General features: G+C 41.7%; 1 protein-coding gene across 6 annotated transcripts in view; it reads right to left on the bottom strand.

Moving 5' to 3' along the window:
• Window positions 1–16,300, bottom strand: part of LOC135107026 (protein ST7 homolog) — a 31,496-nt gene that overhangs the window by 14,023 nt on the left and 1,173 nt on the right. Inside the window, exons 1-2 of one of the 6 annotated variants that reach the window (XM_064016594.1) lie at window positions 6,136–6,186; window positions 520–878 (exon numbers count right to left, since the gene is read on the bottom strand). The exons of 1 other annotated variant lie outside the window; for it this stretch is intronic. In XM_064016594.1, coding sequence (XP_063872664.1) covers window positions 520–826 — 307 coding nt within the window. In that variant the 5' untranslated portion in view covers window positions 827–878; window positions 6,136–6,186. Of the gene's footprint in view, window positions 1–519; window positions 2,488–5,997; window positions 6,187–11,992; window positions 12,451–16,300 lie in introns of those variants that run through there. 4 more of the 6 variants (XM_064016595.1, XM_064016593.1, XM_064016596.1 and 1 more) reach the window with 4 other exon arrangements.

The following is a 16,300-nucleotide window of genomic DNA, read 5'->3' as shown; positions in this document are numbered from 1 at the left end:
ACACTGTGGCATCTCTCACAACTGACGGACACAGATGACAGACAGACAAAAAGAGTCCACTGTGCATAATACTGTCTTGCAACATTAATCACTCAAGACTGTGTGTGTGTGTGTGTGTGTGTGTGTGTGTGTGTGTGTGTGTGTGTGTGTGTGTGTGTGTGTGTGTGTGTGTGTGTGTGTGTGTGTATGACTAATTTTCAGAGGAAACATGCTCCACTGCACAAGGAAAAACCATTTTTCCGTTTCCTTAAGGGAGTAAACAAACAGTAGTAACACTGGTTAACACATTAAAGCACATGAAATAACCTAGTGTTAAAAGTTACACATTTTATTTAAATGTTATTTCACAGCCTGAATACCAAATTAATTAATCTACTGTACAATTAATTAAATGTTGCATGAAATATAACAGTATACCAGTGACTTAGTGCTCCCATCAAACACCAAATCATTACATTCACGAAGTGCTCTTGAATATTCTGAGCACCTGAAGATTGACTAAGGCCACGTATGCAGTACCTGAGATCACGGTGAAGAAGGACATGAACACAGCAAACAGCAGCAGCAAGATGAACACGGTCACGTATACCATCACGGACATGACATCACACACGCGGGGGTTGTCATCTTTCGTTTCCGGGGTTTCCATTTCCCTGCACCACATCCCTCTACTCCTCCACTCGGCCCTCCATCCTGACAGGTTTTTCTCGTCAGGCCAGGACCCCGCCCCCCACCACCCCGGGTCCTCCTCCCCTACCCTGCGCCTGAGTCCCGAAGGAGGAGGAATGCTACGCTGGCGAAGGATTCTGGCTGGGTGCACTCCCATGGTTGCACTAACACGACGCCTGGGTATCTTTTCTGAATGCTATTTCATTTTCCTGTAAGTTCGAGTAAAGAGGAAATGGAAATAACGCAACGAGGAACTGTACTCAATGTGATGCGCGTCAAAATATATCCGTTCAAAGTTTGTTTTTAGAGAAGTCCAAAGCCCACGCTGTGTCTATCCCGTGTGCCAAGACAGTCTCTCTGAAGACGCTGTACTGTACACGAGTCTGGCGAGATACTGCCTAAGGAACCTTAATGAAGTAACAATATCTAATACTAGGAAAAGATTCGACACCTGGGGTGCGCATGTACCTGGACACGTTTTCCCCCCCCTTTCCCCGCCACACATCTGGCTCGAGTAGAATGATATACTCAAGAGGTGATGGGAAAACACAGAGGTGTTGTCATAACAAATCAGGGAGTTCTACACTATGCCATAAATAAAACCTGTTGTAACACTGTGAACGTTTCAAATTCAGATTTTCTAAACTTCTAAAACATACGGTCAATAAAAATATGATACAGATAAATAAATAAATAAAATAAATAAATAAATAAATAAATAAATAAATAAATAAATAAACCATGCAAAAGTCCGTAATAATCAAGTGTAACAGTTTTGCAGCCAGATAAAGATAACATACATTCAAACACGACTTCATGTCTAATAAACTTCCAAGAACTAGTATTAAAAAGCTGCTTAATGGCACTGACAAAAACACATACTGGCATCATCAGTATGCGTGACTGACGTAAAGCGCACAACATGGAGAGAGGGCTACTGGTCACCAAGAGGCTATAATTTCCTCCAATATTTATTTGATTTCACCACAAAACAAACACTGCTCAAAGATATACGGCCTCATTTAATCTACTTAATACGGGTATTGGGATTCTACTCGTATTCAAAGCTTCATATTATACCGTCTTCCTTTCCTGGTTGTATTGTCACTGAACTTTTATGTTGGATCAAACAAACTATGACTGGAAGTTCTACCAACGGCTCTGCACTGAAACTTGAGAATATCACCAGCCATTTCGTCTCGCTGGGAATACTAGTTTTCTTTTAGGGAAATAGATGCACTAACCCTGGGACTACATGAAAATCTTAACTAATCCACAGTGAACGAACGCATTTATTGGAGACTAAAGTGACAGGGAGTTTAAAGGACGTAATATTGTAACAAAAATAGCTCTATTTGAGTTTTTGGTTACAATGTGTAATGCATATTTGACTATGCATATACTGTTCGAAATCACAGTGGGTGTTTTATGATGTAAATGGCACGTGGGGAGCAAAAGTCCCTCGCATCCTGGTCTTCCCAGGTGAGATCCTTGGCAAGCACGAAAACTTATTAAAGTATGTTACTACGTACTTCATATCTCAACAACCACTACCACTAACACTACTTCTAGCAAATACAACAACAACAACAACAACAACTACTACTACTACTACTACTACTACTACTATCGCCACCACCACCACCACTATCAGCGCTACTTCGCATCCAGTGCCCTTTGATAAGAAATGACATCCCCCCATATTTGTCAAGCACCAACACTGTGTGCGGGTGCCTCACTGCGACCCACTAATTGCTTTTCACTGGGTTCCACGACACTAATTTCCTGGCCAAAATTACACGCAATACTCAACATGTTTACTGACCTGTCTTTTTGACAAGCTCGCCACTGACGGCCACTTAACAGCTTCACTTTGTTATGTCATCTTTACCAACACCCGGATCTGTATTCCCAAAATCTTCCAAAGCCTTGTCTCGACCACTTATAACTTGGTAGAAATGAGGTTGTTAATTTTAAAGGGCGTTTTCATAATGCAGTGATGGTTTAGCAAGGACTCTGCATCAACAACGGATAAAAATAAATAAATAAATAAATAAATAAATAAATAAATAAATAAAAATAATAATAATAAAAAGTCTGAGAGAGCTCGACCTCATAAGAATTAGTTTAAATTACTTTTCTCTCGGAGTAGTTGTCTCGGGGAGGAGTTTGATGCAGAGAGAGTAAATAAATAAACAAAGAGTAATCATACATTCACGTACTGCTACAAAAGACGTTTAACACTCTATTTCTACTCCTCCCATACAATTACACACACACAAAAAAAGAAAAAAAAAGTTTGATGCTTTCGTCTCAGCCACGGATTTCCGGGTCGGTATTTTGAAACGCTTCGGGCTGCCATTAGGATGATCAAAGGCCACTGAGAGGATCAGCCGGATTCTCATCGATGTTTCTGCCAGTAATGGTGCAGAATCCTAGTGCAGAATCCTACTACCGCAATCACGAAAACGTCCCGGGAAACTAGAATACTAAATTGAATACAACTGTTATATGTACTCGAGGTGAGGCGCTGAAAAGATTAAGAATAAGGTCCTTGAGTCTCAGTTTTCATGAGCATTGGGACCAAGACCCGTATTTAAAAATTTCTGGCTCTTTTGAGGACTATTGCAACGGCTACACAGATGGTAAGACGGGTACTCCAATGATGGTGCTCGATACTTCACAAATCGTTACTAGATCACGGAAATACTCTTTAAAACACTAATAACTCTCCCTACAGCCTGTTAATCGTTAAAAAGAAAAAGAAAGTTTGGTTCTTCATTGATGATACAGGATCCTTTACAAATCGTCACTAGATCTCGTAAATACTCTTTAAAACACTAATAACTTCCACTACAGCCTCTTGTTACTCGTAAAAGCAGGGGAAATCAGATGTGGCCACGTTTGATAGTATGGCCCACAGAATATTCCAATGTAAACGCGCTCAATATTTTTTTCACTGAGCCCAAACCCTCAACTGGTTACCGTGAGGCGTGACTGAGAGAGAGACGATGAGCCCCATAAGGAAGTCAAGCCCAAGGAAGCATGCATGTGAAAAAAAATAATAATAATAATCACACACTTCTAATTCTCGAAGACAAAATAACGATGGAATATTGACAGAAACCAACACGAATTGCGAATGACGATCTCTCTCTCTCTCTCTCTCTCTCTCTCTCTCTCTCTCTCTCTCTCTCTCTCTCTCTAGATAAACCAATCTTCATTCCTAGGAAATCCCTACTTATCTGGACGAAACCGGATTACCTACTTGTATAATCCGGTATCTTATAAATAATGATTTTGATAGGAATACAAAGTTAACTTGTTGCATGTTCTAGAGACGAAACAGTAGTAGTAGTAGTAGTAGTAGTAGTAGTAGTAGTAGTAGTAGTAGTAGTAGTAGTAGTAGTAATAGGAGTAGTAGTAGTAGCAAAAGTAACAATGAAATCAGCATACACTAACACTACAGCCCAGCATTTTCTGTATACTCATTTGCATTCCTTCCCTGGGAGCGAGTGGACTTAAATACTGAAGCCAAGGGCCAAGCACACATCCACTGAGCTATCCTGTTTGCTTTGCTAGCATAATAATTAGCAGTCGTATACAAGTAAAACAGCAAACGTGAATTACCGCAATATGGTCAGAAAATGTTGTTCGTGAATTTTTGTCAGCTCCGCGCGGACACACACACACACACACACACTGAGGACTGTTTATATAGAATGGAAAGAAAGGAAAATAACAAAGTCCTTATGATGCCTAAATGTTGATATTCTCTCTCTCTCTCTCTCTCTCTCTCTCTCTCTCTCTCTCTGGTGCATAATAAACTCAACGTGTTCAAATTTCCCGTAAAATTACAGTTTGGCACAATTTGAACGTTGCTTGGCTAAAATGTACGCCCTCTTGCGGTAATGTGATCTCTCTTCACCCTCCTCCTCCTCCAACTCTTTAGCTTTCAGTAAATACAACAACAACATAAACTATACCTTCACCCAAGCGCGTTAAAAATAGCCTATAACTGTGACATGGCAACACGCCTTTGTTATCAGCCAGTACCTATCCAGAGGAAATCCCTTCAAAAACAAATGACACCACAACATGAACTTTTCCCTCGTAGAAAGCACAATAATGACAGTTCACTACACCACATTGAGTCTTCTGCAACAGGCAAATGAGTCACTATAAGTTAACTCTTCTCTTGTGGTAAAGATGTATGAGGAATTAAGATCTGACGCAAGAAACGAGAATTAGCTAAAGGAAAAGTGGTTATGTTATTAGTGTGTCTATATTATGAGAACTGCGTAAGAAATTCAAACTGTATGAGCAAGGCTGTTTGATTTCTTACTACACTGCACTAATATGATTACTGACTAACTAATGAATAAACACCACAAAGAAGTATATTGATGGACTACTATTATTCATGCTGTATCAGTTCACGATTCTACAGGAAAAAAAAAAAAATACAATATAAAAACGATGTGAGACTGCATTAGCTACATCAAAGAAAAACATAACAGAAGAAGCGAAATATAATCTGTCTACAATCGTTCATACGGTTTCAAATATAAACTAACTCTTTCATCTCACTACAATACACAAACTAAATTATCATCATCCAGCTGCAGAATAATAAAAACAAAAAACAAAAGAATATATAATCAGCATCTGTTATTGTACGTGGGGGATGCGAGAGGGGAAGTGCAGTTCATTTACCTCAAGGAATAAACGCACAGTACAAGCCACTCGCATGTGGTTCGAGTCAACTGGTTAACGCTCCCACTCGGGGAGATAACACGTTAGGAGGAGGCAGCACACTTGTACACCACCCCCACCACCACCACCACCACCAGTATGATAGCTTATACACCTGCTCCATCTCTCAACACCAAAGCCAGGCTAGGTCAGTGTTCCGTCCGTCAGTTCTATCATGAAGAAAAAAACTGTCTCTTTTCACGTTGCCCAGCTAATAAAAACCTGTCTATGTTCACGTTCCCCAGGTTGCCTAATCGGGAACGCTGGCTTGACAGGGAGTGAAGTGTATGGGTGGTGTTATCTCGGGACAATAAAGCACACGGCACGCGCACTGTATACACTACAGACTCGGGAGGCACACTGCGGCATTAGATGCGAGCGTAAGTTTCTGTTTAGCTTCCTTCATTTGCTTGTTTCGTGACGTGCGTGACGATGAGAGAGAGTGAGAGAGAGAGAGAGAGAGAGAGAGAGAGAGAGAGAGAGAGAGAGAGAGAGAGAGAGAGAGAGAGAGAGAGAGACTATTACTGCATCTATTTTACCAGTACGGTACACTAAAACAATCCTCCAACGCACGGCATGCTACAACCACCACCACCACCACCTCCACCACACCCTCTGGTTTCAAGACGCCCCCATCCTAGTGCCTCCGAGTGAGTGGGTGAGGCCCGTGGCGAGGGAAGTGCAGTGAGAGGCAGTGATGAGTACACACACCCTGCCCGACCCCCGCGCGATCTTCACTGTGCCTCGCCGTTGCCGCCACCTCTGCCTCCGCCGCCGCCGCCGCCTCACTTGCCCCGTCATCAACACCCCACTTGTTCTCACCACCACCATCACCACCACTCACCCGTCTGCGCTCTACTCGCGAGATAATGACGCACATCAACCACCATGTAACGTGCTAAACCCGTCCACCTCCACAAAATGAGCGGTGAACAATGAGAAAATACGTAAATGATGCGCATACAAAAATCTAAACACGACTAAGGGCATCTCTGCGTTTCATTATAGACTAAATTCGTATTATTCAACGCTCTGAGCTTTCATTAGCATTTCTAACGGCCAAGGAGATGACTAGTTAGGTTTTCATGGATGTTCTTCATACTGATGAGACAGAATCTAAGACAAACTGTCACTGGAATCATAGAAACACCTTTGAAATCACTGACAACTTCCACCGGCGCCTCCGAGAAATAGTGTAGACAAAACGGCGAAACTAATAGCAATACGGAACTAAATAATTCACAAAAATACAAGACGGAAGACAGTGCGCGTGGCATGATAACAGTACACATTGACAACGGGCTGATTTACGACCCGCGTCTCTGGGCTTGCCACAACAATCTTATCAGGTCCCCCGAACCTCAGTCCCTACACCGCCATGTTACTGCCAGATTAGTTATTGCCACACACCGGTGATGGGTCGCGTGGCCTACAACCATCACGTGACAGAATACTGCTGATTTTCTGTTACCTACGTTTATATGTTTCGTTGATTGTCTTAAAAAATAAAAAATAAAAAAATAAAAAAAATCGAGCAGAAGGCAACTTCCCAGCAACCCTACAATTCTCACGTCTCCAGTCCGTGAGTTGAGGCCACAACAATTTTGTCGCATATGCATTTCGTTAATTTTTCCAAGCACCTACTAGAGAGAAGACAAACAACTTCCCTTTACAAATTACCCAGCAACCATCACAATTCTAGTACGCTTCCGCTTCTTCAATCCGTAAATCGGGGCCTGCTCATTTTCTGTCGCCTGTGTAGCTACGAACATACATTTCGTTAACTTTCCAGTCACAAGCAAGACAATCTTCCTCTACAAGCTTTTAAATTTTAAGTATCATCTTAATTTCGTTACTTTTTACCTTTCATTTTAACATTACTACATTATGCAGGTTTATAATTCAGCAACATATGACCTTAGCTGCTGAGGTGCCACGCAAGCAATTCTCTAATCACTAATCACGCTTCTCCAATCCGTGAGATGAGGCCACATGACGTATCTGAGACTTCCAGCACGTGCCACCCCTGTACCCAGCCCTTCAAGAGTGGCATGATTACGTCCAGAGTGGAGTGGGGTGTTGATACGCGTGTTTCTATCTCAAGAGTTACGTACACAAAGGAGACCCGTATTCAGAAACGCTTTGCTCTCTCAACACGACTATTTTAAACGGCCAGAGATGATTTGCCGGGTTTTCAAGAATGTTTCTCCGGTTAATAATGTAGAAATCTTGGAAATCTGTCACTAGACCGTATAAACACTCTTGAAAATCTGTGCAATCTCAGTTAGAGGCTTTTCAAAATAGGGCAGGTGCGGGCAAAATTGTTGTTGAATATGATGCTAGAGACGATGAGGTGAACTGCGTGGGTAATTAGTTATAATTTGGTATATTTTGGTATTTAGTCTTTGTTATATTGGTTGTCATTGGTGACCTGTTATCTTTTTCTCTGAAATGAATAAGAATTATATGGTACTCAATTAGGTTGGACCCATAAATTAATATTGTTAAATAATTATCACTATGTACATGATGCTGTGGTCAATAAAACTATGAACTATGGGAGTGAACCAGTGAGGGGAGGAGGCGTGGGGCGGGTGCCTCGCGGGTGCTTCACTGGACAACGAACCCTCCTGTCACCCCGCCCAACACGTCTGCTCCCAACCCATCGCTAAGACCTCTTGACAAAACAGCCTTCACGTCCGCTCTTTCCCTACTACTAACATGTTTACATCTACTGAAGATACGGACTCTCTCTCTCCCGGGGTTCCCAGGTGCGCCAGTCACTGACAGTTTCCTGCCCCCATGAAAGAAATGTCACTGCAAGCAACTGTAAGTCTGTCAGTCAGTGTTTCCAATGCCGGTGGTTAGTAACAAGTAGCCACGCCGGTACACACACCACCACTCAGCACTACACACCGGTGACCACTGCATCATTTTGACACATGGAACGCCCTTGATTGTTTGTACTCAGCTGAAGCTTTAATGAAACCTATCACTCATGGCTCATAACGTTAGTGCGTTCAATACGCGTACTCTTGCGGGATTGGTCCGCACTACATGAGAGACAGAGAGTGAAGGTGAAATAAGTGAACACACACACACACACACACACCGATATAATTTGTTGTGCTCACGCTGTCATCAAAATTTCCATCACCATTGCCAAACTTCACTGTCACTTTTACTAAATATTCGTGTTATGCATCTCTCCTCTAACTCCGACTAAGGCTGAGGTGCTTCTGGCATAACGCCCCTACCAAGCAAGAAGACCTATGTACTTAATCTTGCTCTTCATATGCCTATTACATCCGCAGGCATTTTACGCAGATTTTACCCTATTCTAAAAATCTTGTAGACCTTGGTTCAACTCAGTTTGCTCTCGTCCAAGACAGACAGGCGGCTCACCCACACAAAAAACTTAGCCCTGAAACATATGTCTTCCATACCTCTCTCTCTCTCTCTCTCTCTCTCTCTCTCTCTCTCTCTCTCTCTCTCTCTCTCTCTCTCTCTCTCTATAAAAAAAAAAAATGAAAAAAAAAATCTTACCAGATCTAATTTCCCCAGTGTCTTTTAGTACCAAGCTAAAAATAGCCCTGACAAAGTTTCTTAATTTTCTCTCTTCAGTTTCACATCGACGCACCGCCGTCACGCCTTCTACTTCTCAGACAAGTTTTCGCGTAGAGCTTTGCTGAAAATTTACGCTGTTTAATTTTAGTCTCGTCCCTTTCTTATTTCTATCTTTTACTGTACCATCCTCATTAAAATTCTGTGATAATGCTTCTTCTGACTTCCCTTCATCCCTGTTCGTGAATAAATCTATCCTTGTATTACTCTTCATAACTGCTTCCGTGCTCGCCCCTATCTCGCCAGCCTTTCCTTTCTCTGTCTATCAACATCCATCTCTACTTCTTGCTGGAAGCTACTCTGTATTCGAGCTGTTCCTAAGAAGGGCAACCGTTCCAGTCCCTCAGACTACCGACCTATAGCTTTGACTTTGTCTTCCTGAAGGTTTTGAGTCTATCAAGTGTGGAATTTTAATATGAATTATTCTTGCCTTTCCTTGCTAAATCTTGGCCACCATCTCCTAGGGACTGATAAGATAAAACCCTTGTTGCTTTAGTCATGTCTAAAGCCTTTGATATTTAGGCATAATTGTTTCAAACTTCCTTCTTACAGTTTCTATCCATCTATTTATGTACCCTCGCCGCAGGTTTCCTTACTGCTGCAGTGATAGACGATCAATATTCTCCTAAACATATTAACATTGGTGTTCTACAAGGATTTCTCCTACCACCCACTTTCTACCACTATGAAATACTTCCTCAGTCAAATACTTCCTCCTATCCACTTATCTGCTCATGACTCTAGCCAGGATGTCATTTACCAGACAAATGATTCAGCAGGAATGTGAATATTTACAAAGAAGCCACTGATCGCCTAGCTTTGCATAATTTGTGAGTGAAGTAGGGTGAACCTTATGTACTTCAAAACCTCAATTTTTTCACTTATCTGCCTAACATAACTTTCCACACAACTTATCAAACTAAAACTAAACTGGCCAGCTTTTTGAAGGCTCCTATAATTATCATTTATTCATTTATTTATTTATTTATTTATTTTAATTCTATTTTTTGAAGGGGAGTAGCGGCATGGTTTTTTTTCTTCTTTCCCTTGTTTTGTTTTGTCCTTGGTTAGACTCCTCAACACGTAATAAGGGGGAAAAAAAATCAAAGGCATTGAACTGTCCCCTCTGAAAAACTGAAAAAAAATCATAAATCTAACATCTCGTCTCTCTAGAACAGCTTCCATGAAATGGGCTGTTCAGAGTCGCTACCACCGATACTTGTAACCCTACCAGCTGACTCCACACAGGCCCCTGATCCGCCCCTGTGGGGAGTAATGCACCACAAGTGTGCGGCCCAACACCTGCACCCATTTCATACTGCGTGAAGTAAAAAGCTTTTCTACTGTCTGTCTTATCTCTCTCACATTCCGCCGCTGTGACATGTATTGCTATATTCTACCGTTATTTTCATGTTTACTGGTCTATATAACTGTCTACCTTCACCTGTTGCCTCGGTACACAAACCTTTCTACTTCCCCTCACCTTTATCTTTGCCATACTACTGATACTCTGGGACGCTTTGCATCTACCTTCCCACTCCTTAAAAAATAACTTATCAAGACAGCTCTAGAATGGAGTCGCCTTTCTCTAAAAAGTAATAGCTTTTTTTTTTTGTGAGTGGGTGGGGGTGGATGAGATGCGACTGAGTTAGCTTCTGATGATGTTTTGTTCCCTTGGCCAATTCCATTTACATGTAAAGAGGTAAATCTCTCTCTCTCTCTCTCTCTCTCTCTCTCTCTCTCTCTCTCTCTCTCTCTCTCTCTCTCTCTCTCTCTCTCTCTCCCCCCGCCTTCATAACAACTCTGACGTGTGTGTGTGTGTGTGTGTGTGTGTGTGTGTGTGTGTGTGTGTGTGTGTGTGTGTGTGTGTGTGTGTACACACACACACACACACACACACACACACACACACACACACACACACACACACACACGTCAGAGTTGTTATGAAGGCGGTGAGAAGCGAAGTAAAATTAAATGAAGTAAGTTAGTACCAACATTACAGTTTCTGCTTAATACTGTCGACAGTGACTTAGTCTGATGTGACGAGCGTTTGGGACAGCGCCGCACAGATCAGCCGCTCTGGTGCGTTGGTGGAGCTGACGGGCGGCAGGTCCGCCTCCACCTCTGATGGCACAGCGCCACTCAAAACATACTTTAAATACGTGATACACACGGAGGCCAAACAGCTGAAAGCCAGCAGCAAGCGAGATAAGAGAAAAATCATACAAGTTATGAGTCTTCCTCTAGTGATAATAGGCACGTGTTCACCCCGGAGAATGGAGAGCCGCCAATACGCTGGCAGCCCTCCACTGTACAATGCACCATCTATTATGGGACTCGCCTGGAGGTGGTGCTGGAGGCCGCACTCCACGGGCACGGCAGGCCAAATTACAACAGGTGTTCCCAGGCCCACGACACTGGCGTCACCGTGACGGATTAACACACACACACACACACACACACACACACACACACACACACACACACACACAAATACACACTACACGTTAACAACGACCACGAAAGGATACGCAAACTGTTACGCACAAGGTCAGTTGCGGCTTACGAAATTGCCTCGTGCACATCATCATCCGTCGATAGCTCACTGTAGGAGTTGAGAGCTTATGGTTCAAGACCACACGGAAACGTGCAATACTCTCTCTCTCTCTCTCTCTCTCTCTCTCTCTCTCTCTCTCTCTCTCTCTCTCTCTCTCTCTCTCTCTACACACACACACACACATGTGTATTTGAGGGCATTTACATTTATCGATTTATTTAACTTGAGAGAGAGAGAGAGAGAGAGAGAGAGAGAGAGAGAGAGAGAGAGAGAGAGAGAGAGAGAGAGAGAGAGAGAGAGAGAGAGAGAGATGGGGGAGGGGTGGCGGGCGTGGGTGGAGGGTGGTGATCAGTGATGGCATGCACAATGAGCTAAGACACTTACAGTCGAGCATGTCTGGGCTCCGCTAGGGGGGAGGCGCGGAGAGCAGGGGCCAGCAATCAGATGAGTCCTCGGCACCGCGAATAATGGTTTGCACATGGACACACTCACGCCAGGTCAATACAGTTTACAGCCCAGGTTATGGCAGGCCTGGCTATATCAACACAACACTGGGCACGGCACTTCCTTATAATGCAGCGGGCTTTGATGCTTCCCCTCTGGCCAACCTCCATAACATATCAGTCCATTTACGCCAGCAAGACCCAACACGAATAGAAGCCGGCAAGTGAGGTCAAGCTGGGTCAACACACCGGGTAGCAGTGACCTCGAGGACGTGAGGTAGCGACGGAGTATGAACGACACACGGCCAGGCGATGGAGGCAGAGACACCGGACAGGGGCTTGGGCCGCGGCACTGAGAAAACGCGGGAGCCAAGTTTTGTTGTGGCGCTGGGTGACAGACGGTGAGGCAGGATGGGGAGGGACGTGGGGGGGCCTGGGGTACAGAAGCTCGCACTGCCTCTCTTAGCGATGACGGCTGCCGAGATTTGCTCCCCCAGCCTCCCCCTTCAAAAAAAGAGAACATTCAAGCGTCGCAGCAGCACAGTAACACGTCCATCATACGGCAACAGTGAGTGACGCCCGTGCGTTTTACAAGACTTCGTACCCGCACACGAAATATAAACACGGCAAAATAAAAGCCAGACCCGATGCTATATATGGAGGAGTCATGAGTGAGCGCAGGCACACAACACCGCCAGTTAAAGAGCTGTTCGGTTATGCTGTCAGAGAGAGAGGAAAGGGAGGACGTATTATTTAAGAGAACAGGAGAGAGGGAGCAGCTCGACCAGTACTGTGGTGGTGAAGAATTAACAAGGGGTGCCCGGCGTAAAGAGGGTGTGACCAGGTGGGCGAGAGCTGGCATCCTAGGCGAGCGAGGGAGGCTGGCGCAGCATCCCTCTTGCTATTGATTGCGGCCCTCTCTCACCCCCACACGCGCCTCCCTCCGCCACACGCGTCCCGGGCCTCGCTACTCTAATCGCCGCACCACTCATGTCTTTGTAACAGCTCTTATCCCAACACGACTCGCCACTCTCCACGTCTACGCCTTCATTGTACTCATAGACTTATATACAAAATGAACGCGAATATTCTACCAGTACTGCTATAGCAGGTTTCGCTTACGCATTACTTCGTTTATACTTCAACCCTTCTTTTATAACGGTTTGAATATATCTTCACGTCATATATATATATATATATATATATATATATATATATATATATATATATATATATATATATATATATATATATATATATATATATATATATATATATATATATATATAGATAGATAGATAGATAGATAGATAGATAGATAGATAGATAGATAGATAGATAGATAGACAGACAGATAGATAGATACAACTTCTGTATCTTTTCAAACATTGCTCCAGTTGCATGAAGTTGTGGAATCAAACTCAGAAACAAGAGGCTGGAGTAAGATACCACGCAAGGCCACGGAGCAAAGTTGGTATGATCTTGCACATGACGCAGCAACACAAACATTACGAAGTGTGTGTGTGTGTGTGTGTGTGTGTGTGTGCTACTGAGAGGTGCCGTGGAATGCTGGAATGATGCCACGTCACATGAGAGACAGAATTAATCAGCAGACACCTCGCCCGTATCCTCAAACGCTTACATATGACTCTTACTAAGGTCAGGAATATTTCAAAATATCACAGATAAACCCATTAATGATACATAACCCTTCGCAAACTATCACTGAAAGCATGAAAATATCCTTGAAATCGTAAAAATAACTTCGAGCCTTTTAAATGTTGTCGAGATAGGACTTTGAAACGTTTGATGATACGGTTCCAAGTATTTAAACTTCAGCTTAGTGCTCGAAAAAAAATACGGTTTTATTTCATACGATCATAAGGAAGAGACCAATACCAAAGAACACCGCGGCAAATAAAGAACTGGAGAAATAATAGCAACGTTCATAACAAATGCAATACAACCACGTAACTAGCATGACTGCCAAGGCTTCAATAACGGCAAGGAGGACTTCTGCTTCCATCCATAGTACGTTCATCACGAGGGATGCATAAGAAATCTGGATAAGACTGAATTTTTGTGTTTATTGATGTGGGTATGTAGTTGAACGAGTCTTATCTATCATAACAGGGAACAATGTGAAAGCAGCACAAAAATTAGGCTGTTACTCGATACGCTACCTGACAAGTAGTAAAATTATAGTGTATTGATTTTAGTACTTGTCTCGATATATAATTATTACTATCAACACTGTCATTACTAATATCATGATTATTATCTAGACTTTCATATTCACTTCATAGCTACAGCAGTCTAGATAAACAAACAGTAAATATAATATTACACCAGTGTGTGTGAAATACTTACAAATGTAACTGCTCAGTGAAAATATTTTCAAAAATATTTTTTTTCTAACTTGTATGATTTCTTAAATAATATATGCACTGTTTATGTCTGTGCATGCCTTCAACCAGTAGAAAATATCAATTTGGTCAGGGTTTGCTTTGACCACTGGTAATACTCAAGTCTTGTGCCTTGAAATATTTGTCTGCTGTGCCTAGATTGACATTTCTGTGTTTTAGGAAATCTATATTTTACAATGGTGTGGCCAACATAATCCAGTGAATGTGGGTTACAGGTAGCAGAAGCCGTAAGTTGAGTCCTGCTTGATCAAGATGGGCCATCATATATCCTGAAGCAGCATAATTATACTTCTGGAAAAATTAAAAGTAGCTGGCTGACAGTCACAGTGGTGATTGATTATGGCCCTGTGTTATATCTGCTATCTGGGCAGCAGTATAATGTAAGGAAACAATCTATTATTGTATTTGCTTCTAGCAGTTCAATCAAAAATATATTTCTCAATTTTGCCTGAGCTTTATCAAATTTTTGCTGTTATTAGTATTCTCCATATGTCCACAGTGTTCTCAAGATTTTGATATTTTTGCTGACTTCAGTAACTTTTGGCATGCACTGCACATCAATATTTTATGAAGAAAATTTAATGCACTGCATAGAAAAAAAAAAAAAGGTAAAGACAAAAGGGAGCTGAAAAGAGATGGGACTCCCTGCTACAAAGATTGATAAGTTTCCTTAAAAGATTTATATCTTACAACATTCTTTAAAGTTTATTCTGTTTCTTTGATCACTATATCAAGCTTTTTAACTAATTTTAAGTGATGCAAATATCTTATACCATTAGTAAATACAGTAAGAGAAAAGGCTCCTTCTATGTATCAACACAAAAAGTTACATAATTATCATTAACTCATTAATTTTCCACATACTTATACTAGTACATGAGTTAAGATTCATTAAATGCACTTCTCCACTTGGGAACAGCCCCATGATATACTGTGACAACTGTGTGTTTGTGTGTGTACATGTAAGAGTATGCAAGCAGGAAAGGAGTTCTTAGTGACAGGCTTAGTAGCTGCTGGACAAATGGTTGATTAAGAAGCCTCATATCTACCGCTTCATTATGCAAAAGCCCTTTTTACATATCATCAACATTAAATTTTCATGTTTTGCAATACACTTCACAAATTTATCCATATATTACTCAGCTGAAATGGATATGGCCTCATCATTAATGTAAAGTCTTTTATCTTGATGAATCTTGAGTAGATTTAACAAATCATTGAAATTAATGCTACCACTGAATTACTGCTTTTCTCATTGATACTGTACCTTGCTAATCATTACTAGCCCTAAAATACAGCACATACTATTTCAACTGAAGTTATTCACATAAGGAATAGTTGTGATGTTCATCATAAGTGCACAAAGTGTAATATTTCACAATTCAATGACCAATCATTGTTATTTCTTACTTTATAAAAAGTTTTTGGTAACAAAGAGCTATTTTCTGATGTCAGACAAAGTTGTAACTCTCACACTAAAACTCAGACAGAATTTAGAGTTCACGAGGTACATGTAACGAGATATATAGCAATGCAGCATAAAATACATTGAAGCAAAATAACAGTCTACATGAATCTGATGTTCCTGGCAAGAAATGGACATGCTTCATAAACTCTGCCTCTTCAATTAAACCTTTTTATTAAATTCTTTTCACAGAGAAAATTTTAGAAATTTCACCAAATATTTTTCTGTCTGAGTAATTGATTCTTTTGCACTGAATAGTAATACACTTTTATCCCAAATTTCAACCTCATTATTGTGAAAGCAGAAACAGTGACTGACAATCATAATTTAAAAAAATATATATAAATACACTATGTGA

Source organism: Scylla paramamosain, chromosome 14 (genome assembly GCF_035594125.1).
Source record: "Scylla paramamosain isolate STU-SP2022 chromosome 14, ASM3559412v1, whole genome shotgun sequence".
Classification (NCBI taxonomy): Eukaryota; Metazoa; Arthropoda; class Malacostraca; order Decapoda; family Portunidae; genus Scylla; species Scylla paramamosain.
Note: the sequence above shows the minus strand (reverse complement) of the source record. Positions and strands in the feature narration are given on the sequence as shown.